At 48.2% G+C, this 26,680-nt stretch overlaps 1 protein-coding gene across 1 annotated transcript; it reads left to right on the plus strand.

The window, feature by feature from the left end:
• Positions 1-231: 231 nt before the first annotated feature.
• MMD (monocyte to macrophage differentiation associated) lies at positions 232-22,255 on the plus strand. Its single transcript, XM_084862618.1, has 7 exons — positions 232-533; positions 8,059-8,140; positions 9,655-9,815; positions 12,790-12,864; positions 14,390-14,491; positions 16,575-16,644; positions 20,381-22,255. The coding sequence occupies exons 1-7, from the start codon at positions 508-510 to the stop codon at positions 20,579-20,581; spliced, it is 717 nt and encodes a 238-aa protein (XP_084718744.1). The 5' UTR covers positions 232-507; the 3' UTR covers positions 20,582-22,255.
• Positions 22,256-26,680: the final 4,425 nt, after the last annotated feature.

Consider the following 26,680-nt stretch of genomic DNA (forward strand, 5'->3'; position numbering starts at 1 on the left):
AAGCGAGTCGCCCTTCCAGCCCCTGCTCCTCCCTCACAGCCCCGCCCCTCCGCCGCGAGGCCCCGCCCTCCGCCGCGAGGCCCCGCCCCTCCGCCCGGGCTCTGCAGAAATGAATGGCAGCGTTGCCGCCGCGCCGCTCGGGGCGCTGATTGGCCGCCCGGTGCGGTGATGCACGGGCGGCCCGCGGAGCACGCAGGTGGGCGGGGCCGGAGGGGGAGGAGCCGGACCCCGGGGCGGGGCGCGGAGGCTCAGAGGCGGAGAAGCCGGGAGGCGGGAGGCGGGAGGTGCCGGGCCCGTTTAAGCGGCCTCCCTCCCGCCCCCAGCCGCCCGGTCTGGCCCCGGCTCCATCCCGAACCCCGGCCTGACCCCCTCCGGCCTTGCCCCGCCGAGCGGTCCGCGGTGCACCCGGGCGGCCTCCGGAGCAACCCAAGCCCATGAGGGCCGCGCGCCCGGCCGCCGGCGCTGACGAGACGGAGTTCCCGGCCCGCGAGGGGGAGCGGAGGATCAATGCGGTTCCAGAACCGATTCCAGAGGTGAGAGGGATGGAGCCCCGCGCCCCCGCCTGTGCCAGATCCACCGCCTCCCGTGTGGGTCCCGGCTCCCCACCCGGCTCCATCCCTCGGTGGATGGATCCGCCTTGGCCGGGGACCAGCTCCCGGGGATTCCCCGCCCTGCAGCCGCTGGGCGATCCCTCCCTCCGAGGACCGGGACCCGGTGCCTGACCCGGGTCCCCCCTGGCGATCCGCGGACCTCGGGTTTCCAGATCCCCGGTGCTCATCAGATTTAGCACACCCCCCCGCCCCTCTCCTATCCCTATCCAGGCGGGGCACTTGCTTGCTCAGAGACCCGAACCCCAATCGCAGGCGCCGCCCCCGGATCCACAGACTCTCCGGCTTTGGCCGTCACCCCTTTCCCCCCCAGCCTGGAGGAAGGAGGGCCCGTGGCTGCAGCTGCACCCTGCAGCTGGGGCTGTCGGAGAGCTGGGGCGTTGGGCCTTTTCGGTGCTTTGCAAGTGGCCCTGGCAACGGGGGAAACTGAGGCACCCTCCGCTGGTTTAGCTTGTCTGGCCCTGTCCGGGCCTTGGAGGTTCAGGCTTCTTTAGCGCCCCCCACTCCCACCCCATAATCCCCCTCCGCCCCCCCCCCCTCCGGCGGTGCTATTCGGGGCACCGCTAAGGGTCAGCTTAGCATCCGGGTGGCGGTAAGGTCTGCTGTTGGGGCGCTCGTGTGAGGGAAGGAGGAGGAGGAGGAACCGGGGCGCGCCACCGGAAGGATGGCAGGCTGCTCATTGACTGGAGAGCTGGTTTGCATGCCAGCCGGCCGACCGGCCAGCCGGGGGAGGCACCGTGGCTTTAAGCCGGGCTCTGGGTCCCTGCCATCCAGCCCTGGATGGAGGCTGGGCCATGGTTCCCAGAGGAAGCTCTGGGCTTTTTTTTTTTTTTTTTTTTCCCCTTTATTCTTCGGCTGTAAGTGGGTGAAAGTTCACCTCCCCTGTGTTTGTGGTAATTCTCCATCTCTTTGTCTGAATCAGGCCTCTCTGTTCCTATTCCCAGACCTCCTCCCCCAGCCAGCAAGCTGGCTTAGTGTGCAGTGACATGGGGGAGGGGGGGGGGATTTGAAAGGAGAAAAGGAAAGGAAAGCATGGAATCTTCCCCAGGAGGTTATTGTGGAGGTGTCAGGCACGAACCTTTTCTTTTCAACATTTTCAGGGCACTTGTTTTATTTCCCATTTTCTAATCCCTCAATGCCCACTCCCCCATTTATGCTGATCTCATCCCCTCTCCCCCCCCCCCACCTCCATGCAAGCCAAAAGCCGAAGCATGCGTAGGAAGCGCTGTGGTGGACTGGGCTATCGGAAGGACAATCAGTTTGAAGACTTGGATCCACTTCTGAATGGCCCTCAGGGTGTGGAATGCCTGGCACCGTTCCCCCAGTGGGAACATCATATCGGGTGCTTGCAAAGGCGAAAAGGAACCATGATGTTCTGGCTTCAGCCCCTGACTCAGGAATGAAGACGGGGGGGGGGGGGGGGGGGGGGGGGGTGCTTTTTCGGGGAGAATGTACCCTGGGTTCAGGCATGATGGGTGAAGCCCTGTGCACGGGGTTTGATTTGGTTTTACTTCTGCATGTCTGTGCTCTTCCTGTTTGCAGAGGCCAGCGGCAATATTCTGTGAAATTCCCCTTCCTTATTTGATTAAGAGTTTCCTTTCCTATTCTTGGAATTCTACAATACTTTAGAAGGAAAGAAAAAGATGGTTTTTATTGTTGGTTGCACAAACAAAACAATGTTAAGAGACGAAAACAATCCGCTGTTTTAGGATTCATCTATCTCACCTGATTGGGTTATTTTCTTTTTGCTGGACTCTAATCTATCATAAATGTAATGTGATTGTGTGGTTTGCTTTACTCATTTGAAAATGAAATGTAAAATCATTTTCTTTTGGTGTGGCCCAGACTTTGTAATTTTCCCAGTGGCTGCACAATATCAGTGACCATTTAAAAGTTATTTTCTTGATTACATCTTGATATACCCTGACTTTTTAAAATTTATTGAGAGAAACATTGATTTATTTCACTTATTTATGCATTCATTGGTTGATTCTTTTTTAAAAAATATATTTTTTTATTGATTTTTTTTTTTTTTTTTTTTTTTTTTTTTTTTTATGGAGAGGAAGGGAGAGGGATAGAGAGTTAGAAACATCAATGAGAGAGAAACAACCAACGTACATGCCCTTAACCGGAGTCGAACCTGGGACTCTTGAGTCCGCAGGCCGATGCTCTATCCACTGAGCCAAACCAGTTAGGGCTCATTGGTTGATTCTTGCATGTGCCCTGACTGGGGATCAAACCTGAATCTGATTTTCTTTGAACACTAAGTGGTGCCATCATTTCTTGTTTTTGTATTATAGACTTGATTGGAAAGATATTTCTCAGGGTCAATTTGAATTTAGAAATAAAGCTTGAAAGTAAAAAGTAATATAACAACCAAAAGCCCTGGCTTTTGTGGTCACACATTGAAATGTTGGGTACTGTTCTCTTAACATGTAAAGCCATGTTCACTTATATATACCTTTTGCGCATTGAGGGTAGTTACGGTAGATAAATTACAGAGGAACTAGAGGGAAGGGCACCATGTCTTTGAACGCCTATGCTCTTCCTGATAGATTTATCAGGACTCAGTTGAAGAGCATTTGATCTCAGTAAACACGTTTCATTTAGGCCATGGCTTGTGGCTCAGCCTAAATTACAAGAAAACCCGAACACCCTGCTGTTTTGTTCATAATGGAAACTTGGCGGTCATGGTAGCTTCGGGTCAGCTTCCAGCGTTCCGCCATTTCTGTGGGGGAGGGCTGGCAGGAAGCTGAGCCCACTGTCCGAAGTGGGGGCTTTCTGCTGCATGGCTTACGATAGGAAAGGGTATGACATGGAAGGTCCCACTGGGACATGGCATATTTTTTTAAATATATTTTATTAATTTTTTACGGAGAGGAAGAGAGAGAGATAGAGACTTAGAAACATCAATGAGAGAGAAACATCAATTCAGCTGCCTCCTGCACACCCCCTACTGGGGATGTGCCCACAACCAAGGTACATGCCCCTGACCAGAATCGAACCTGGGATCCTTGAGTCTGCAGGCCAACGCTCTATCCACTGAGCCAAACCGGTTTCAGCAGACATGGCATATTTTATCTCTTTTGCTTTATCACTTGTACATTTGAGTCCTCCCCCTCCTACATTCCCCTCCTTGCCCCTCATCATCACAGCATCTCTGACTGATTAGAATAACTGCTAACAGTGAGTGCCAACCTTTGCCAGGTAGTGGCTGGGTATTTGTATAGGGGGTGGGCAAAAGAAGACCTAGAGTTGTGACTTTTTTTTTTTTTTTTTTTAGTTAATAAAGCTATTTGTAATAATCATAACCTGTATGCCTTTTTCCATACAAACAACTCTAAACCCACTTCTGCTCACCCTGTATAGTATCCTCAACTATAACCCTGGAAGGGTTATACTCATTGCCCAGAAGAACAGATGGGGTTCAAGAATAAAAGGGAACTTGGCATAGCCACACAGCTGGGGAAAGGGCAGATCCAAGGTTCAATTTCTTGTCCCTTTTATCACCCGTGCTGCCAGCTCACCGCGTCTGTCTCACTGCACACACTGCTACATCTATGTGTCCAGCGTAGAGGCCTAGGACCCGCAGTAGCTCCTGCTGTATCTTGTGGGTGCATGCTCCTTTCTCCAGCGTTGCAACCGAAAAGCCAAGGGAAAGGATGGTGCTTTCCTCAGCCCCGGCCCCAGGGACCACTCAAATGGAATACGAGGCAAAACCACATTCTAAAGCACATGTGTCAAACACAAGGCCCGCGGGCCAAATCCAGCCCGCCAGGCCTTGCAATGTGGCCCGCACCGCGCCGTCATCACTGCACTCCGCTGTCAGTTTATGACATTGTCAGTTTATGACTGTTCAGTAAACCATTCGGCCCGCGATTTAGGCTGGATTTTAGATTTTGGCCCCTTCTCTGATTGAGTTCGACACCCCTATTCTAAAGCATCAGGAAGTCTTCCAAGATTGCCCGTTGCTTTTTTGCCCATGTTCTCAGAGCACTGAATCATAGGCATGGGTAGTATCCTTGTATATGCCTTCTCCCTTTTTTTATTTTTAATATATTTTATTGATTTTTTTACAGAGAGGAAGAGAGAGGGATAGAGAGTTAGAAACATCGATGAGAGAGAATCATCTATCAGCTGCCTCTTGCACACCCGCTACTGGGGATATGCCTGCAACCAAAGTACATGTCCTTGACTGGAATCGAACCTGGGACCTTTCAGTCAGCAGGCCGATGCTCTATCCACTGAGCCAAACCGGTTTCAGCTGCCTTCTCCCTTATTTAATAATTAAATTACATGTCCCCTGCCACTGCCACCACCTCTGGCAATGCGCTCATTCATAAAGGCGAACTCATAATTTTCTGCAGTCAGAGGTCGGCTCACGTTGCCCCATCAAGGGATGTTGAAGGAGTCCTTGGAATGTCCATGGTCTGGGCCTTTAAGAATTTTCTTTACGTAACACTCAGAGTTCTTTTGGCTCCAAGAGAGTTTGTTTCTCTTCGTTACTTACAGAACCTGCTGCATCCCCAGTGAAACCAGTAACAGTGGGCTAATGCTTCACTGATACAATACAGTTCAGCTGCCACGTCTGCCTTTCTATTCATTCATTCAGCACCTGTTTATTAAGCTCCAGCAATAAACTGGGCCTCGTGCTTGGGATTGGAAGTGAAATGGTGGACAAGATGGCCTTTATGGAATTCACATTACAGTGTTGAGAGATAAAATAACAAACATTTGAAAAATCTTACTAAATGTGATGAGAGCTCTGGTGGCGGTGGTGAGGGGGTGGGAGGGGGGGGGTGAAGTGATATTAGTAGTAGTAGTAGTAGCCGTAGTATTATGTTAATCCTCACCTGAGGGTATTTTTTCCATTGATTTTTAAAAATATATATATATTATTGATTTCCGAGAGGAAGGGAGAGGGAGAGATAGAGAAACATCCATGATGAGAAAGAATCATTGGTTGGCTGCTTCTTGCATGCCCTGCACTGGGGATTGTGCCCACAACTTGGGCATACACCCTGACCAGGAATCAAACTGTGAGCTCCTGGTTCATAGGTCAATACTCAACCACTGAGTCATGCCAGCTGGGCCCCATTTTTAGGGATATTTTTAGAGAGAGTGGAAGGGAGGGAGACAGAAACATCCAGGTAAGAGAGATGGATTGATTGCTCAGTGTGTGCGAGTTGATTGGCATTTTACATCATTTGGGTCTTGGGAGTAACTTCTTAAGCAGGCTAGATTGTGCCCTGGCAGATCAGGGAGAAATGAAAGAATGGCGCTGTGCATTCCCCATCTAAACAATTGTACTCTCTATGCCACTGAGCCCCAGACAGTGCTCTTAGCACGGCTTCTCCTACCTGTGCCCACTGCCCAGTGTTGGCTCTCTCCATAGCAGAACCTACCTGAGGTCACACGGTGGGGTATTTTCCTCCACAACTCCCGAGTTGATTTTTACCCTGAGTGGTCCCAGGTGGGCAGGGACTGAACCGTGACGAACATGGCCACCCAGCTCCTTCGCTTTTAGCAGAAAATGGGAAAGTCTATCCTGGTTGCTGTGTAACGGGCTATTTTTAGATGGGGCTGCCAGAGATATAAATTGCTATTTTAGTCTGCAGCTACCAGTGGGCAGACAAACGCTGCTTACTGCGCCCTCCACGGAGCTCCCCCAGTTTTACCCTGGCCTCTGCCGTCCACCCTGGAGCCTGGCTCTTGACCCTTTACGGTTCCTCCCGGGCGTGGGGCTTCCAGCTTTGTTGTTATGTCTCCGGGAAGTGATGCGGCAGATCCTTGAATGCTGGGGCCGCCGAGAAAGCGTTCGCCCCAAGAGTGTCATTATTTTCCTTTTTACAAGTAAGAGCTGGACAGCAACACTCCTGTCCCTTAGGAAATTAGTTAAATTATTTAAAGGATCATCAGGGGAGAAAAGATTTATTTATGTGAGTGCATAGCTTGGATCCATTCTGGAGCTGCTAACTCGGTTTCCAAGCCATCTGGTGAATTCCATTCCATGAGTATGTCTTTGCACACACGTTAGGTAGCTAACCAAATTCATTTTCCCGTGGATTTTCCCTTTGAACTCTCTGTGGGGTCACTGGGGGCTGCCATTGTATTTTTGTTTAGTTGCTCCAAGGACAATGGCCCCTCCTGATTCAGGGAGAACGTGCCAGTCTTTTGTTCACAAACAGGACAGTGTTTGGAATGGCTTGGCCATGTGTGTTAGCCTATTTTTGGCCACCTGGCTCCGCCCTTCAGGTCAGCCAGGTACCACTTTTCCGTGTATTCATTAATAAGGTGTGACTAGTCAGAGTGCCTAGTGGCAAATACCAGCAACCAGGTCCCCCCTCCCCTCCCTGCAAACTAGCTCCAGCACAAAGACAGTGTGTGTGCAACGCCTGCTGACGCTCCGCAGGCTCCGAGCACAGGAATGCAGTGGGGCCCGAGGCCTGGAGGCTGCCGGGCTCCTGGACCCCCATCTGCTTCTCCGCATCTCGTTCAGGCAGCTGCTTTATGTTCCTGAGTTTGCATCTCCCTTTTCCCAGAGGACAGGCAGACTAAACCAGAACCCATGGGTGTGGGCGGGGTTTGGGGGACCGTCACCCACACAATGAAGTGGGAGAACGCTGTGGGTCTCTCCAGGGTCTGCCGTGGTCATGCCTGTCACTGCGTTGGTGCTTGCCACAAAGTTAGCCCCAGGGAAGTGCGGGGTATGGGTCTGTGTGGCACAGGTTGTGATATGTAGGTACGTCCATGTGTGTGTATGTTTGAATTCTAGAGCCAGAGCTTCAGCTGCGAGTCACCTGTCTGGGTTTTGGAGCAAACGCCTTTCATTCAGGAAGGGTGCGGGTGAAGAGGCAGCTCCTGTTTGGGTGGCCCCAGAGGCAGCCAGGTGCCATTTATTTATTTAATAAATAATCCGCTGCCAGATCAGATAATGCAACAGAGAGAAAGTAGTTGGACACCGGCTGGTCATGGGATATAGGGTTTAAAGGTCTGCATGTATTGTATAAAGCTTTATAAATTTTGAGGGGGGAAAACAGAAGCCTTTCAAATGCATCGTGTCCCTTTTCATTTAATGGCCATTACTGGACTTTGTAGAGTTTAGGGAAATCCCCTTGGTTTACTTTCTGTTAACGGCTAGGATTTGGTTGTGCCCTTTGTGTGTGTGTGTGTGTGTGTGTGTGTGTGAGAGAGAGAGAGAGAGAGAGAGAGAGAGAGAGTACTAGTTGAAGGGAATGGATATGGTTTCTGTTTGCTTTGGGTTGGTAGGCTTTTCTTTTGAACGACCTGAGAGAATAAACTAGGGCATTTGCTGTGGGCTCAGTTTACACCTGCGTAGAGGCTTTGGTTCTGTTCCCGTAGCTGCCTCTTTGTTTAGAATAGACCACAGGTTCCCCACTGCCTTTCACACCCTGTGAGCTGTTCTCACGTGATGTCTTTGTTTCTGCAGGTTCATGAACCACCGGGCCCCAGCCAATGGCCGCTACAAGCCAACTTGTTATGAACATGCTGCTAATTGTTACACACATGCAGTGAGTATGCGCTTCCTGCCCTTTCATCCTCCCAAAAGGCTTTGCAGGGAGGCAGGGGCAGGTCTCCCTAGTAACGTCCACCTCATTGGTTGGATTTACCCATCCCTGTGACCTTATCTGCCAGAGGATCAGTGCGGGGTCCTGTCACCAGAAACAGTGCTCTGACCTACAGTCTCCTCTGTCCATCCTGGACTTGCTTCCTCTGAGAAGGTCTTTACAAAAGAACAATAGTAAGCACCCTAGTCAGAGACCGTCACCCTGGAGTGAAATGAATCGCCTTTTCAGGATAGTCAGCTGTGTTCATTTGGCAAGGGGAGCTCACCATTGGTTGATAAAGGTGCTTTTTATTTCTAAATGATCCCTGAAACTGGTAGCCACACCTTCTCTGTTACCACAGTGGCTATGCTCCTCAGTACATATTATATTTCTTTAAGAAGAAAAAAATATATATATTGATTTTTAGAGAGAAGGGAGAGGGAGAGAGAAAGAGAAACATTGATATGAGAGTGGAACACTGATTGGCTGCCTCCTCTATGTCCCCTACTGGGGACCAAGCCTGCAACTTCAGGCATGTGCCCTGACCAGGAATTGAACCAGCAACCTTGTGGTGCATTGGATGACACCCAACCGAGCCACACTGGCCAGGGCACAAATGTTATTTCTTGTTGAAGAAAGAGCTAATTTGGTCTCTAAATTCTTAATTTTCTTTCTTTCTTATAAAAGCAAAACATGCTCAGTATAAGAAACTTAGAAAACACTGAAAAATGTAGAAGGGAAAAAAAAACTACCCAGAAATAAATGAATGCTTTGGTGCATTTCTTCTTGTAGGTGTAGTGTTTCTGAATATGTATGTGTTTGTATAGTTTTTCTATTAATGTCCTTTCACTGGCCTTTTCCTTGTGTCATTATACATTTCCCCTCTTCTGTGGTTTCATTATTCCCTTTGGAAGTCACATTTAGTGAGGTTTTAGAGGGGGCGGGAAATGGTATCTAGTCTGAAGACAAGCAATAGAAAAGGAGACCAGTTTAGTCCTTTAGTGAGGAGTGTCATGTATGCTGTGCTAGTACAATACATGTGCCATTAGATTAAAATTCGTTTGAAGTCGAGTTGTGTACAATTCCTGGGCTCTGAATAGCAGGACCTGTTTCCAATACAACTGGCTACCTCATCCGGCTCTCCCGACCATTACCCAAGAAAGGCAATGTTTGTTCTAAAAGAAGCGACCTTTCTAAAATTACCCTGCTATGTTCCGAGGATAGCTGCACACTCTCTGGAGCATGCCCGTGCCTCTCCCACTCCTGTCCCCCGGGCGCACTTCCTCACCTCTCTCCTTCCCCTGAGCTCCAAGGGCCCTTCTTTTGCCTCTGTAACTTAGTTCCTGAGCCCGTTTCTTCTAAATAAACTTTCCCTTATTAAAAAAGAAAAAAGAAAATTATCCCTGGTAATCCTGTGGAATTGTGACACGGCCTCAGTTCGGTGAGAGCGGGTGTTCACTGTGCTGTCCCTCCCCCAGTTCCTCATCGTCCCGGCCATCGTGGGCAGCGCGCTCCTCCACCGGCTGTCTGACGACTGCTGGGAGAAGATCACAGCGTGGATCTATGGCATGGGCCTCTGCGCCCTCTTCATCGTCTCCACAGTGTTTCACATGGTGTCCTGGAAGAAGAGCCACCTGAGGTACAGCCGAGCAGATGAGCAGACGTTCTCCTGCCTTGCAGACTTCGTTATTATTATGTTAAAATATGCTTTTATTGATTTCAGAGAGGAAGGGAGAGGGAGGGAGGGAGAGGGAGAGGAGAAGAAAGAGAGAGAGAGAGAGAGAGAGAGAGAGAGAGAGAGAGAGAGAGAGAGAGAGAGAGAGAAAGAAATATCAATGATGAGAGAGAATCACTGATTGGTTGAGCTCACAACCCTGGCATGTGCTCTTGACTGGAATCAAACCCAGGACCCTCCAGTCCACAGGCCGACGCTCTATTCACAGAGCCAAACTGGCTAGGGCCTGCCTTGCAGACTTTAATTACTTAGGAAGTATGTGTTTGTATAGTTTTATAAAGCTATCCCATTACTTAGGAAGCTTCCTACGGATTGGACAGGTTTTGAGGACCCTCATGTCTGTCTAGCAAAGCGGGCCTTTGCTCAGAAACTAACAAAAGGGCACTGCTTCTGGGACTGAACAACAAAACCGAGACCCGTTTGCCAGTGCCGTAAGCGCACTAAGGCAATGCCAGGCGCTGCGGCCGCAGGGCAGGGACCTCGAGCACTGAACTGGGAGGCGGTGGCTGGCTGGAAGCCCCTGCCCTGCCAGGTTAGCCTTGCGGATGTCACCGGATCTCAGGGAGCCCCCGTTTCTCCATCACTAACATGAGGATAACAATGCCTTCCTCGCCGGGTTATTGTGATAGCTGAAGGAGACAGTGCATGTGGAAGTAAAAAAGACTGGGACTGAGAGGCGAGGCGGGACACGGCAGCTTGGGGTCACTGTCCTGCAAAGTTCAGCTTCCGAATTAGGGCCTGTGTGTGTACGGGTTCAAACCCAGTTCCCGTGTTTTGCTACTATTCGCTGTCAGGCACTTTTCAAAAACACTCTGGCCCCGAGCCTCTCCATGAGAAGGACCTGGAAGCATTCCCCCTCTGAGCGAAGGACTAATTTGGGGGGGTGGGGGCGCAAAGGGAGCGGCACGCCGTTTAGTTGCTTATGAAATAGACTCTGTACAACCCAAAGGGCAGATTTCTTCTCCAAAAAAGGAGAATCCAGAGCAGATTTAAGAGTGGCTTAAAATAATATCACAACTTATCTTTTTGTTTTACAGAATGTCCAAAAATATCTCAAACTGTTCAAACCAATAAAAAAGACATGCTTTCTTTAAGAGCAGGACTGGGGGTGATGCTATGTTATTGGTTTCCTCACTTGTGGAATCACAGAAGTCATAGAGTTTTACAGCTGGATGGATCCTGAGGGATCCTCTAATGACCAGTATTTCCCAAACCTTTGACATATGTGTACCCCTTCTATAATTTTCTAATGCTGAGTTACCCCTCGTACTCATGAGAATGTAGAATTAGGCTCAGCTAAGCACGGTGCAGTGCATATCCCCACCAAACTCCGGTGCAACGCGTACCCCCACCAAACTCTTCCCGTACCCCTGGGGGTACACGTACCACACTTTGGGAAACACTTTGGGTGACCCGTTCATTTTCACCTGGGGAAACTGAGGCTCAGAGATGTGGCCTGACTGGCCCGAGTCAACTATACCTGCAGAATCCCATCATCCCAGGGCTTCTGACTCCTAGTCCTGAGGTGCTTTTCACCCCATTCCTCACAATACTGCTGGCAGCATACAGCCTGCTACCTTGCCTGTCAGGTGACAGCTCCCGGGGCATAAAAATAAAACCACCGCTGAATCCCGAGGGAGCCGTAGAGGCACTCGCAGGAGGCATCGGCAGCACCTGAGCTGGCTGCTCCGGAGACACCGTCACAGAGCCAGAGGCCAGAGCACTTCATTATCTTCTTGGCAAGCCCCGCGCTTGCGGTTGCCTCAGCTGACTGGGCTCCGATGTCAGGATTTCTGAATCAATAAAGAGTTGTAGATGCCATACGTCAGTGGGTAGGGCCTCCCTGCCAGGGGCTGGAGAGGAAGGTGCCGCAGACACCAGACTCTCCAGAACCGCGCAATAGCACTGCTAGGATTGTAACCCATTGGGCATTTCTGCTCTGCCTTCATTTTTTTTTTTTTAAATATCCAAGTGTAATCTTAGTTTAAGCAAAAGAGAGAAGGAAATTATCATTCATTGAGTACCTTCTATGTGCTAATTCAGGGGTCTTCAAACTACGGCCCGCGGGCCACATGCAGCCCGCAGAGGAGTCTGATCCGGCCGGCCAGGTTTTTTGGGCAGTGAGCGCAGCCGAGGTGTTACAGTAGGAATTAGTAGTTCATATAGTCCGGCCCTCCAGCTCTCTGAGGGACCGTGATCTGGCCCCCACTTTAAAAAGTTTGAGGACCCCTGTCTAGATGCTGTGCTAAACATGACTACATTATCTCATTTAACACTCACACAGACTCCATAGAGATGCTGTTATTTCTATGTTACATGTGAGGGTCAGAGAGGTGGGTGGAGGATCTTGAATAAAATTTCAGGTCTGACTTTACCTGCTGTGATGGTGCATAACCATCCAGAGCAGCGATTTTCAACCTTTTTTCATCTCTCTGCACACATAAACTAATTATTGAAATTCTGTGCCACACCAAAGAACATATTTTTTGCCAATCAAACAAAGAGTGGGTATGGTTTTGATTCATTCACACCAGACAGCTATTGTTGTAGTTGGCTGTTGTCATTTTTTTATTTGTCAATCTGAGGGAAAAGAGGTCAGTGCCCCTGACTAAATAGTCAGGTGTTGCCCGTTTTAAAAATTCTTGTGGCACACTAGTTGAAAATCGCTGATCTAGAAAGCAAAATTAGAAAGGCCGAATCCTGGCTAGGAATTGTAGTCATCCAAGGAGCTCAAAAAGAAATAACCCTCTTTCCCTCCATCCTCCACCCCCATCTTCTAGCCCTTCTAAATCAGGACCTTCTGGACTGGAGTGAACACCCACACTTCCAGTCTGAACGTCTCCTGGGGACTGTCTAACTCGGTGTTCTCTCCCCTCAGGACCGTGGAGCAGTGTTTCCACATGTGTGACAGAATGGTTATCTACTTCTTCATTGCTGCGTCTTACGCGCCATGGTAAGATACAGTCTTTCTATTTTTGAAGAATCGTGTTTTTATGATAGAATTGCCCAGTCCTTTCTTCCCTTCTTCCCGTCCCTTTGTCCAGCCCCCAGGCATACACCCAACCCTTCTGCCCCCAACACACATACATACATGTGTTATTTTACCATCTTGACGTACTTGGGTCAGATTGCAGATTTTAAGGGGAGCTCGAGTAAGAGAACTAGCCAAATGCATTGGCTATTTAAAATGTCTGGTACTCTGATCCCTTTCCTTGACCTTCCTGCCCTTTTGGTATGGAGAGCAGATAGAATCTTTTGTTGCCTTGGAAACTGTAACTAAAGAAATATTCGTTTTCCCTATCAAGATGTGGTCCAGTTTTAAACACTCAGAAAGTCACATCATGCCATCGACTACGGCAGTCATTAGAAACAGCCAGCCCCTAGACTCTGGCTCATGCCGCATCCATCATGCAAGAGAAACCTAATTATCCGCTGGAGGAAAAAGGAAGTGTGCTCTCTCCAGCACCTGTGACTAAATGACAGGTCTGCGTTATATCGGAGAGAGAACCCTGACAATTTTAAATATAGGTGGAGGGATCACATCTTTGCAGTAGACAGTTGTTCACACGTCATCTTTGATACGTGGGTGATACTTTTTCCATTTGGAACTATTAATTTTATAGCACTAGCCCAGTGGTCGGCAAACTCATTCATCAACAGAGCCAAATATCAACAGTACAACGATTGAGATTTCTTTTGAGAGTCAAATTTTTTGAAACGTAAACTTCTTCTAACATCACTTCTTCAAAATAGATTTGCCTAGGCTGTGGTATTTTGTGGAAGAACCACACTCAAGGTGCCAAAGAGCCGCCTGTGGCTCTCGAGCCGCAGTTTGCCAACCACTGTACTATCCAATCAGAACAACGTGGGGGTTTTTCCCCCCTCATACCCTTAATAGGAAATTAGTACAAGTGTATTTGCAGCGTTTTAACATCCAGGCCTCACAAGAGCCCATGGTACAATGCTAATAAATGTCTTCTATAATATATGTCGGGGGAATTCTTCTCATGTTCTCTCTTGGAAGAGAGACTGATAGTGGAGACGCTAGGTCTGAGTGTCAGGTATCTGCTGCGGTTATCTGATCCCTGTTCAGGGTTTTGCTCAGGGTTCCTGTTCAGCTTTGTAAGGGATCTGCTCTCAAATACATCCTCAGGACAGGAAGGCAAGCAGAATTCACAGCAGCCTGCCTTATAGGGCCTCCCAGGTGTGCTGGGACTCCTACACATCTCCTTTTAGTAACTTCTGTTCCTAAACCACGTTGGAAGCAATTCTGAGTCTTAAAGGTCAGCTGACAATTTTATCTCTGAGTTATTCATATTACCCAACTTCCCCAAACGCCTCCCTGGCTGGTGAGTGCCTCTCCTTCCTGCTCTTAGCCCTGAACTTGCTCTCCCGCCTGTAAGACTGGAGGACAACACGGGTTCTGCAAGTTCCCTTCATTGACCACCTCTGTTCTTTGTTGTCATTTTCCATTTTAGGTTAAATCTCCGTGAACTTGGACCCCTGGCATCTCACATGCGTTGGTTTATCTGGCTCATGGCAGCTGGAGGAACCATTTATGTATTTCTCTACCATGAAAAGTAAGAGAAAATCATTTACATTTGATCCCTTTAAAAGTAGCCGCCTAAGTTTTATCTCCACCGCAATTTGCTCTCTCTGCACTTCGAAATAGTAGAAATACATAAATAGAAAATACCTTGTTTTCAACAAATCTTCAGAACCGTGTTTGGTATTCACCGCCGGTGGGCAGATTGCTGTGGGAAGAAATGAGTGGCCCAGGTGGCGGGTGTAGGTGAGGGACAAGGTGGACTGCCACTGAGCCTCAGTTGGACCTCATTGCACATCCTCAGGAAGACTAGCCTCACGAGCAGACCAGCCTTATCCCCTGAGATTTACCGTCACCACGGGAGAAAAAGAACTACTTCTGACGGTGGAAGAGAATATATACAAAATGCCCAGCACAGCACTTACCTAGAGAGGAACCTAGATTCCCTAAGAAGGAAGGGTTTGGAAAGACATCTAAACCCTTTATATCCTAACCGTGGGGCTTGTGTTAGTAATTCATTATTCGTAGCCCATAGTCCTAAGTGTTAAGCAATATAAGGAAAGTTGATTGAAATTTAACACTTCGCTCCAAAGGGGACCTTCAAAGTCAACTATTCCAGCTTTATGCTTAAAAAACGAGAACATTTAGGACATGCATCTAATTAGTGACTCACCGGCAACTGGGACCCTAGTGTCCTAGTTCCTAGGCCACGGCTCTTTTCGTTGTTGCACATGCCCGGATTTGAGGAGCTCACAACCAAGAAATCATTGTCATTGGACACAGTTTATTAAATTATGTATCTGTTGTGGTTGGCAGAATGGTTCTCAGAGTTCAGCATAATGTCTGTTTACCACAGAGCATTAAAATATTTCCTTTTCAGAAGACAATGGTAGTTTTTGCTAACTTCTCTCCAACTCTGAAATTCACGTAATTGCATTGTCCCCCAGAATTAGCAATTCTAAGTGCTATGATGCAGTATACATAAATCCATGGAAATAGTTTGCTTCTTGGACTCAAATCCCTAATTTATAGTCTTTTTTTAAAATGTATATTTGGTCTCCAGAGATGCTGTATATTTTAAGTTATGTTTTTATTGGTTTCAGAGAGGAAGGGAGAGGGAGAGAGAGAGAGAAACATAAATTATGAGAATCATTGATTGGCTGCCTCTTGCACGCCCCCTACTGGAGATTGAACCCGAAGCCTGGGCATGTACCCTTGGCTGGAATCAAACCCAGGACTTTTCAGTCTGCAGGCCAACACTCTATTTACTAAGCCAAACCGGCTAGGCCACCTAATTTATATTCTTGATAAAATAGGAAGTAAAGTATGACAACTATCTTCTCCTATTGCAGACTTCCTAATGTAAACCAAACCTGCAAATCCCCCCTTCCCCAGTTCCCCCTTCCCCAGTTCCCCCTTCCCCAGTTCCCCCTTCCCCAGTTCACGGTAGACTTTGAGTAGAAAACACTAAGAATGAGAGGCGAATGTCACTGGGCCATTCAGGTTGGCAGGTGTCGGGGAGGACCTTCCATGGTGCCAGGCCCAATTCTAATCCAAACAAAAATAAATTTGGCCCCTGCCTTTGAGGAGCTTCCAGTCTAGTTTGATTAGGCAGATATGTAAGTGCAGTTTCAACTCAACTTCTGACGTTCCAGACATTCGGTAGCCTAACGTGATGAGCCTTACACATTGGAATTCTTGTGTGCAGATGCAAAATGGCGAGACACAAATATTTGCCCTTCCTTTCTTAGGGCTGCTCTCCCTTTGCCACTGATAGAAACCAGCCCAAGCTGCATCTCTGCTATCTGCATGATTTGTCTCTCAGAGCAATGGGCCACAGGGGCACTGCGGACAGGCCCTCGGGGACTAGGAGGGAACGGGCATGGTGGATTGGATTCAATAGTAACTGCTCTGATGGAAGGCATTTTCCAGGGGCATGTGGAGGCTGGGGCCTTGTCAGTCCTATAGGAAATGCTAGTTCACGTTACTCAAGCAGAGAGTTTCCGTTAGAGGCCTATTGGTCTCCTACAGGGGAAATACATTTTATTTGATTAGTTGAGGAGGGTCTAAGTGTTGTAGGAATAGACACATTAAGTGAACTGTGTTCCATCCTGCAGGTATAAGCTGATTGAGCTCTTTTTCTATCTCACAATGGGCTTCTCTCCAGCCTTGGTGGTGACATCCATGGTAAGAAATGGCTTCATAATTTTAGTTACTTCACCCTATTTCCTTTTAAATCTCTAGGACTCTTTACATGTCCATAGATAAGATATGTAGCTTTGCTTTCTGAAGTTATGATATGTTCATTAACTGAAGAGACCCAAACGAAAAAAAGAGATATAAATTGCAAAGTGCCAGGAATTTGTAGTGGCTACTGTCTATATCGTTTGGGAAAGTTGTACATTTAAGTGTGTTTGTTTCCCTATGTAACCTGCTGTGTTTGTTTCTTTTGGGTAACCTTTCTGTTCCTCCCACCCTCACTCACACTCTTCTCTTCACCCCACTCAGGTGTGAGATTATGTGAAGGTGGGTATTTCTCCTTGAATTACTTAGTGTCTCAACCTGAAATCTATGGAAGAGGGTACCTTCTGAAGTTCCTTACATGAAGAAAATATAAATTACTGATTTCTTAAATCTTAAGAATGGGAAGGACCTTAAAAGGGCATTTGGTTCATTTTGAACTCCCTTTCAAACCAAATTACCACTGAGAAACCTACGTGTAGCTGTCAATTTGAAACAAACACCTGTCATCACACCCTCCCAATCCCTACAACCTCCCCATCCCATCCAGCAGGTTACTGTGCCTTAGCTTCTGCACTCCAGTATCCTACCCTCTACGTTCCTGCACTAGTCCCTGTGTTAACTGAGGAAGTCACAATGACTTCCGTTTGCACTCTCTTCTCAGCCTGCCATGGTCAGAATTGTACCTATAATTTCACTCCTGAGCTCACAGGCACAATTTTTTTCTTAATTTTTAGGGAGAGAGAGGGTGAGGGAAATGAAAAGGAAGGGAGGGACAGAGAGAGAGAAACATCAATTTGTTGTTCCACTCATTTATGCATTCACTAGAGGCCCGGTGCATGACATTCATACACTCAGAGGGCCTGTGCCCTCTTGTAGTCCTGGAATCCTCAGGAGATGTCCGACTGCCGGCTTAGGCCTTGGGCCTAATCCAGCAATCAGACAACCTTAGTGCTGCTGTGGGGGCAGAAGAGGTTCCCACCCCTTCTGCTGTGCTCGCCAGCTGTGAGCCTGGCTCAGGGCTTCTGGCTGAGTGGTGCTCCCCTGTGGGAGTGCGCTGAGCATCTCTCTGGTGATCAGTGCGCATCATAGGGACTGGTTGTTCCACTGTTTGGTCGATTTGCATATTAGCCTCTTATTATATATATAGGATTGGTTGTTTCTTGTATGTGCCCTGACCAAGATCGAACCCACAACCTTGGCATATTGAAACAATGCTCTAACAAACTGACCTACCCGGCCAGGCACATTATAGCAATGCAGTTTTACTGTACGTAGTTCTGATCACAGAAATACCTGATGACGGTTTAGGAATTAGTTACTGGTTTGCTATGTGTGTGTGTTTTCCCCCCAGAGAATATGTCTTAAGAAAATGTAACAAAATACGGTCTTTGAGATAGGAGTTGTATGATGGCTTGAACAATTCCCTAGTGCCAAGAATGCATATAATTTAGTTGCTAAAGGCAACAGGGACTGGCAAGGGGAGGGAGGTGAAGGACTGAAATGAGAAAATCTGTCTTGAAGATGCTAGAGTTAGAGGGCAATTGAGGACACCCAAACAATATAATAAGCAAGGTCTTATGTAGACAGTCATCAACCACCAGAGAAGTAAGTTCCCCCTGGGTGTCATCAGAGCAGGTTTATCCAGTATTTTTATCAGCCTCAGTCTTTAATTGGCGTTTTTCACACGTGGTAATGTTATAACCAGACAGGATAATCCTCACGCTTGCCCCCACAGAACTTAGAATCAAGCATGACATATGCACACGCTGTATGCTAGAATTGATTACTGGAGACCTATGTCATTTTATTAACTCATGCCTCCCTCCCCCCCAATTTAGTTTTATTTAAAAAGTTGTCGTTTTCTACAGCATGACATTCCCAAGATTCATATACTTGACTACTTCATGATTGGTTTTTCTTTTATTCTCTTTCTGTTTTCTTTATTTCTGTGTGTTTTCATGTTAAAGATGAGCGTATAGAACATTCTGGAAGTAATAAACTGGGATAGAAAGGGATACCTCTGATAAAACGTTTATTTTGAGAGGACATTTAGCAAAGCCTGGTGCTTAGGGCATGGCCAGCCGGTGTTGTCATTGCGTTGGCCTGGGCCCATGAGCCCGTGCAAGCAGGCAGCTGCATTAGAACTTGCCTATGCTCCCTGCTCCGCTGGCCCCAGGACCTGCCGCAAGGCTTAAAGGCCACCGCTGTCAGCGCCAGGCCTCTCGGCCACCCACACGCCCGTCCCCTTCCAAGGCCTTGCCACCATCTGGTGAGGTTTCCGCCTACCCTGCAGAACCCAAGACCTTTCTGTCTGGTCCCCAGGAATCCAGGGGATTGAGCTGCTTTGTCAACTTCCTAAGCCCACTCTGTTCTCATTCATACAACCCCGTTTAATCTTAAAGCTTCTCCTTGTTGTGCTAGGTCATACACGCCTGTTTCCTTCCTGCCAAGCTTGGAAATGCTCAGACTCTGAGACAAAAAGGCCTGGCCATGTCTAGGTTAGGCAGGGTGTTGTACTATATGGTCCTGGGTCAGCCATAAGGAAGTCGTAAACTCAGAGGCACGGAAAAGTCTCGGGAAAGCAATCAGTGTAGAGCAGGGCTTGAGGACAGTGGGAAGTGAAAATGCTGGCAAGGCGTAGATGACAAATGGAGTGCATGGGCGCCTTAGCAGGAGGAAAGCTTTTAAAGGGGAAGATGAAAGCCAAGGATTGTTCTATATTAAAAGGAACTGCCGTGCCCTAGCCGGTGTGGCTCAGTTGGTTTGGAAGCGTCCCGTAAACCGAAAGGTTGCGTGTTCGATCCGTCAGGGCACATGCCTGGGTTGTGGGCTTGATCCCCAGTGGGGCGGCATGCGGGAGGCAATGTTTCACATCCATGTTTTGCTCTCTCCCTCTCCCTTCTTCTCTCTCTAAAAATCAATAACAACTTTAATAAGTAAAATGAACTGCCATGCCTGGATGCAGTTGCTGTCTGCAGAGACACTCTCCCTCCCCCACCCAGTGAGCAGAATGTGCTGCTCTGCCCTACGGGACCTGTGACCTGACTGCTGGGTTGGGTCAAGACGTGCCGCCCAAAGGGTGATCCAGGTCGATGTTGAGAGACTCGATTTATAGACTGGGAAGCTGTCTGCGTAGAGCTACTTTATTGTCTAGAGCCCTGGTCGGCAAACCGCGGCTCGCAAGCCACATGCAACTCTTTGACCCCTTGAGTGTGGCTCTTCCACAAAATACCATGGCTTGGGCGAGTCTATTTTGAAGAAGTGGCATTAGAAGAAGTTTAAGTTTAAAAAATTTGGCTCTCTTGCCCTAGCTGTTTTGGCTCAGTGGATAGAGCGTTGGCCTGTGAACTGAAGGGTCCCAGGTTCGATTCCGGTCAAGGGCACATGCCCGGGTTGTAGGCTTGATCCCCAGTAGGGGACTTGTAGGAAGTAGCTGATCCATGATTTTCTCTCATCATGGATGTTTCTATCTCTCCCTCTTCCTTCCTCTTTGAAATCAATAAAAATTAAAAATAAAAAAATTTGGCTCTCAAAGACATTTCCATCATTGTACTGTTGATATTTGGCTCTGTTGACTAATGAGTTTGCCAAATATCAACAGAGGGGGGCTGCCGTTACCCTCTGCAGCCTGTCACCTCGGTAACATCGACACCCCTCCCTCTGCTTCCTGTGCCCACAGAACAACACGGAGGGCCTGCACGAGCTGGCCTGCGGGGGCCTGATCTACTGCCTGGGCGTGGTCTTCTTCAAGAGCGACGGCATCATCCCGTTCGCCCACGCCATCTGGCACCTGTTCGTGGCCACGGCGGCCGCCGTGCATTACTACGCCATCTGGAAGTATCTCTACCGCAGCCCCACGGACTTCGTGCGCCACTTGTGACGGGTCTGCACCGGGGGTCCACAGCAGTATTATTCCGGCGATGGCGCTGGGGAGAGGGGCAGGAGCTGCATGCCGCGCGGGAGGAGGAAAGAGACAACTGCACTGACTCTATATATAGTCTGACTGTCATTACTGTGAAAGTATCCATGCTGTGTTCTGGAATGTTCCAGAACGAATCTTCTGTTAAGGTTAGTGAATTAACGACTCATTCCATTCCACTGTCACGCAGGACTCTGGATAGGCTTGGCCAACCGATGTTTACAAACCAGGATTTTGTATTTTGATTTTCCAGACTTTTACTACTACATGGGTTTTTCTAAATCGCCGGGCCGGGTTGTCGAAGTCAGCGCGACGGCAGGGCTTCCTTTCGAAGGGAAACTCGTTGCTACCCCCTTTCCCATCGGCTGTGTAAGGAATCATGGGCAGACCTTATACTGCTTTCACCATGTTTCACCCTGACACGACATGGCTCTTTTTTAAACAGTAACTTCGTTGTTTTGTACATTTTTTAAAAAAAAAACACGTTCCATGGCCTCGCATCTCCGCGGGTCCGCGCCCACGTGCATTCTGGCAGCAAGCCGTCCACATTCCACCTGCGAACCAGCGTTGTGCCTCTTCCGATGGGGTCACGGGGCCTGAGAAATTGCCAATTTTTAAAAAAAAAAAAAACAAAACGCATTTTTTTCCAGCCGTTTTCTGCCAACTGCTGACTCCCGGGCTGCTCTGGGCCACGTCCTTGACCTAGTTTGGTTTACTAATGATGAAGTATTTTGATATCCCAGTAACGTTTCCAAAAGAGGCACCTTTTTCTCTGCGCCTTTGCCCCATTCTTTCCAGGGTCCTCCCCAGCCTGTGCTCTCCTGTCGGTGGTTGGCCATTCCGAGGAGCAGTAGGGATTACCGTCCACGGTGGCGTTGCCTCTGGTGCCCGGCGGTGAAGTCACTGTCACCTAGCTCTATGTTACCAGTGTGATGCTCGTTTTTAAACTGTGGAATTAGATGCCCGAGTTCACATGTCTGCCTTTCTTCTCTATCTCCCCATACCCTTTTCCCCACTTTCAGGTAGACAAGTATTGAAAGCATGGATCTGTAATCCATGGGTTATATCCTGGCTTAGTGGAGTGGTATTTAACATATTACCTTTGGTTTCCCCCTCAGTGTCTTATATTAAGATGAACACAGTAGCTGCTTCGTTGATTAATCTCCTTTTGGTATGTTAATGAGTGGGACGGCCTTGCTTTGAGATCAGGTGCCCACAGTGGCTGTTTCCTAGTAACGGGTTTGGTCAGCCCAACTGTTGGTTGGATGAGACATTTAGGCTTCTATTGAACTTTTGTACTGACACAGCTTTCAAAGAGAGTTTATTTTGTGTGTGAGTGTGTGTGTGTGTGTGTGTATTAAGAATTCTCCAATTTTGGTGAATTATACGGGATGAGGGACAGAAGAACTGATAATTGGTGGCTCTTACAAAGGCGAGGTCATCCTTCATCATCGCCCCACCTGCATGAGTCTCAATATCCGGATGCGTGCTGTTTTATTGTGTATATTTTATTTTTAATATTTTAACTTCTGTGGATTCCTTTAAAGTTTGCCCCACTGTACCACTGTCAAAACCACTAAAATGTATGTAAAAACGTGTGCTGTAGCCCAGAATAAAATTGTTACTTGGATTTGTTCCGCCGTCTCTGAGCTGGATGACTGAACATGAGCGTGCATTTTTGAGAGCCTGAGCTTGTCTGCATTTGTAACCCATGTACCAGCCTTTTTCTGAGAAGTCATGGTGGGAAGAAAAACAACTTTCTAGTCCACTTTCTACTAATTGGAATGCCAGCACCAGCTCCAACGTTAACCAACACACATTTTCCGTTTAAAATACACTAGTCAGGACCCAAGAGTGTCAGTTTTATAAACGATGGACCTTGCACAGCCTTTCGGCTTAGCTCATATAATACGCCGGAGGGCTGAGGTTACAGGCTGTGGTGTTACCAACCAGAGGTGCATCGCCCCACAAGCACAACAACTCTGAATGTTAGACATCCTTCTTTCCCTCCTACCAAGTAGGAAACTGTCTGGAGCCGGGACAGGCACCAGGTCTGTCCAGTTCCAAAGCCCACTAGTCACCACACACCATGCATTTCAGTCGGCAAAAGCAAACGCATCAAACCACTGGATCGGAAAATTCACCGGGCAAGCACGCGGAAAAAGGAACGTGGTTCGTGCAGTCGGAGCCTCCATAAGCCCACAGGCAACTGCCCTGGCATCTGATTTCGAGGACAGTGTCGCGAGGCATGGTGGTTCCCCAGCATCCCATCAGGGGCCCCTCACCTCCGTCTAGACAAGCAAAATGTCCACTATTGCCCTGCCACCTTCAGTATCTCCTGGAACTTTTCTGAAGGTCAGACCTCTCCCATCAATAGCCCCCACGTTTTACGCAATGGCCCCAGACTGAGTCCATTATCCTTTGTTACCTTCCCATCAGGCCCATTTATCCATCCTTCCTGGATTTCTGCCTCACACACACCCAGCCCGGCCAGTCAGCCAGAGCTGTCAGCTCCACCCCAGTCACAACTCCCCAGTCTGGTTCCTCACCTCCCTCCTCATTGCAAGGCCCAGACTATTGCCACCACCTCCTCGTTTGTACCTTTGCCACCGGTTACACCCCTCTGATGCGCTCATCCTCCACACTATCGGCATTACCTTCCTAAGAGAATCTAAGCAGGACTCCCTGCTTTAAAAACATCCAATGCTCGGCTGGCAGGACTCAATGGTTGAGCATCGACCTAGGAACCAGGAGGTCATGGTCCAATTCCAGTCAAGGGCACGTGCCTGGGTTGTGAGCTTGATCCCAAGTAGGAGGCATGCAGGAGGCAGCCGATCAATGACTCATCATTGATGTTTCTATCTCTCCCTTCCTTTCTGAAATCAATAAAAAAAATATATATTTGAAAAAATAAAAATAAACACGTCCAGCCCTCTTAGCATGGTCTCCTCCCATCTGTAGCGACCACAGGAACGTTGGTGAGAAACTGGTGTGGGAAGATCAGTGGGTCCCAAATAAAGCTCATTTACTGAAGCTTCCAGAGAACCAACGATCAAGAATGGATAAGCCTGGGAAATGATCTTGACCTCCCTCCTTCCCTCCTGTCCTCTTCCTGAACATAATACAATAAACTGCATCCAGTTCTGTAATTCTTGGGCTTTAAGGCAGATGGTACTCAACAACCAACTTTCATATAATTTTAAACATTTCATATGTTTTGACTCTAAAATATATAAAACATTTTGAAAAATGGAGAACAGAACACGAAAAATGACCCTGAGTTCACTCATCCCAATGCATTTTCATGTATTTCCTGTCAATTTTCCCCCCTATCCTTATGGTATTGTTGTGTATTTTATATTGTATTATACATTTGTAAATATGCCATACATGTAATTTTACATACTGCCTTTTCCTTACTCATGTTATCATCAGCATTTAAAACTATTATCATATCATTTTCTTAGCCGGAATTTTCCGAGCCCCCATCAGCTTCCTGGACTGGATATATGCAGCCTATTTCGCTTATTCATTCACTCAATTCTGGATTTCTATATTGTTTTCCATTTTTCCTTCTTATGAGCAGTGAACACTTGCATAGCTTTGTCCGTGTTTAGGATGGGGGTCTTCGAGGCAATCATAGACAACTGAGTGCTTCCTCTAGGGGGCGCTGTGCGAGTGAGCATGGATCTCCTCACCTAATCTTTGTGACAAACCTGATGGGTAGGTCACTCTATGACCCCATTTTCCCGAGGAGGAAAACGTACCTCTTGGGGCTGTTACCTTGTAGAGGAGGGTGGCAGAGCCAGATTGAACCCAGGAAGCCTCGAGCCTCCTTTCATTCTCAGAAGTGCAATTCCCGGGTCAGAGGTTTATGAATGGGCTTACCCAAAGGAAGGCCTTTAAAGATAACACCTCATCTCACCCCAAACCTCCACGAGTTTACTTTGTATCCAGGGTTATGTCCATTCTTTTCATGGGCCAATTCGGTGCAGAGGGCAACAGGAAAAATCTCCCAGTGAGACTGACCCGGGAGGCCACGGCTCACCTCCTTCCCCCCCAAGCCACAGGAGGGCTCCCCAGAGGAGCCGGGGAATGTTTTTAGTTTCACAAGGTTAGAATTACTGCATTCATGTCTTCCTGCTGCTTTTGCTGTTTTTTTGGTTTTTTTTAAATTATTATTATTATTTATTATTTGTTTTATTGTTATTTTTTTTTATTTTAGAGTGAGGAAGGTAAGAGGGATGGAGAGAGACAAACATTGATCAGCTGTCTCTTGCACATCTCCCCCTGGGGATCGGGACCCACAACCTGGGCATGTGACCTGACCAGGAACCGAACCGGCACCCTTTGGGGGGATGATACTCAACCCACTGAGCCACCCTGGCCAGGGCCACCTTTACTGTTTTAAACAGACAGTGCCAGCATGCTCTATGCTCCGCGCCATTCCCACCTCCATCCCTGCCATGTCACATGTAGCTGCTTTGGGAGGCGCGTTAAGCTCTTCTCACCGGCAGCCTCTTCCACGCGACAGAACGCGCTCAGCCTCCTACACAGCTCATTATCCATCCCCCTGACTTTCCTTAGGCTGACACAGAGCTGCCAGGCCTCGTGGGGAAATCTGCTCTGGAGCCTTACCTTATCTCCCGGGAGAGGTCCCAGGTCCCCTTGCCATCCGTGGCAGGCCAAATTCGGGCGCCCCATCAGATGTCCCTGCAAAAGTCAGGAAAATGCATTGAGCGAAAGGATCTGGTTCTTTTTAAAAGAAAAAAAAATTTTTTTTTTTTTAAATCACTCGTGTTTTTCTGAATCCCATCTGGGGGCCGGGTGTTGAGTGGGCGTGGCACCAGTCAGCCTGTGGCAGATGGGCTGGGTGAGCTCAGGCAAGCCTCTCATCACCTTTGAGCCTGGTTGCTGTCTGCAAAGGGGCGCAGCTCCTCCCTCCCAGAACAGCCCTCGGATTACACAGAAAGCCAGGAGTGTCTGGTGCACGCCTGCTGCCCTGGGATTGGCACCGGATAAAGGTTAGAGCCTTCCCATATGGCCAAGCTTTTAAAGTCACCGGGACAGCCCACCCACCTGCAGAGCTCTTTCTTTTTAAATATATTTTATTTTTTTTACAGAGGGGAAGGGAGAGGGATAGAGAGGTATAACATCCATGAGAGAGAAACGTGGATCAGCTGTCTCCTGCACACGCCTTACGGGGGATGTGCCCACATCCAAGATACATGCCCTTGAATCAAACCTGGGACCTTTCAATCTGCAGGCTGACGCTCTATCCACTGAGCCAAACCAGTCAAGGCCTGCAGAGCTTTTTCACCAGATACAACCTGAAGGAGCACGCTTTGAAAAAAGTCTTGTGCCGTTTTTAGCTCTTCACAGTGGCCTAGGATCTAACTCCCCCAAGGCTACACTGAGGCCTTGGTCCCGGCAGGCTTTCTAATGGTTTAGTCTCTTTTGTAACAAATGCTCTTTATTTTTTTAAATATATTTTTATTGATTTCCGAGAGGACGAAAGAGGGAGAGAGAGAAACATTAATGATGAGAGAGAATCATTGATCTGCTGCCTCCTGAATGCCCTACACTGGAGACTGAGCCCACAACCCGGCGGGCATGTGCCCCTGACCTCTTGGTTCATAGGTCGCTGCTCAATCACTGAGCCATGCTGGCCAGGCTCAAACACCCTAAATAGTATCTCCTGAGACAGGCTAGGCACCCAATGGAGAAAGGGTAGGAAGGGGGGTTTGCTGTAACTGGACCCTCATTCTAGGCAGCAATTTGGTCACCGTCTGTCATTACATGAGCACCCCCAGAACCACCCTCAGCGGTTTGTTGGGGTCCCCTTGTCGCACATTCATTCAGCAAGTGTCAACTGGATATCCAGTATGTGCCAGGGGCTGGTCTAGGCATTGGGATGCTATAAGGACGATTTAAAAAAAGACAAAGCCTGAGCCCCTGGCTCAAGCCAGCCACTTCCCTGTCCCCAGACCCTTCCTCTGGGTTTGAGGCCTTGGGGAGTTTTTGCTGATCTGCTCACCGCCCGGGGTGCTTCCTGCAGTC

Source organism: Pipistrellus hanaki (genome assembly GCF_964339955.1).
Source record: "Pipistrellus hanaki genome assembly, chromosome: 16".
Taxonomy (NCBI): Eukaryota; Metazoa; Chordata; class Mammalia; order Chiroptera; family Vespertilionidae; genus Pipistrellus; species Pipistrellus hanaki.

Bases quoted from the DNA above. Each gene is read 5' to 3' on its own strand.
- MMD (XM_084862618.1), top strand. From the start codon at position 508: ATGCGGTTCCAGAACCGATTCCAGAG. The intron at 9,816-12,789 runs GTACAGCCGAGC...CTCTCCCCTCAG, and splicing joins TGGAAGAAGAGCCACCTGAG to GACCGTGGAGCAGTGTTTCC. The intron at 12,865-14,389 runs GTAAGATACAGT...TTTCCATTTTAG, and splicing joins GCTGCGTCTTACGCGCCATG to GTTAAATCTCCGTGAACTTG.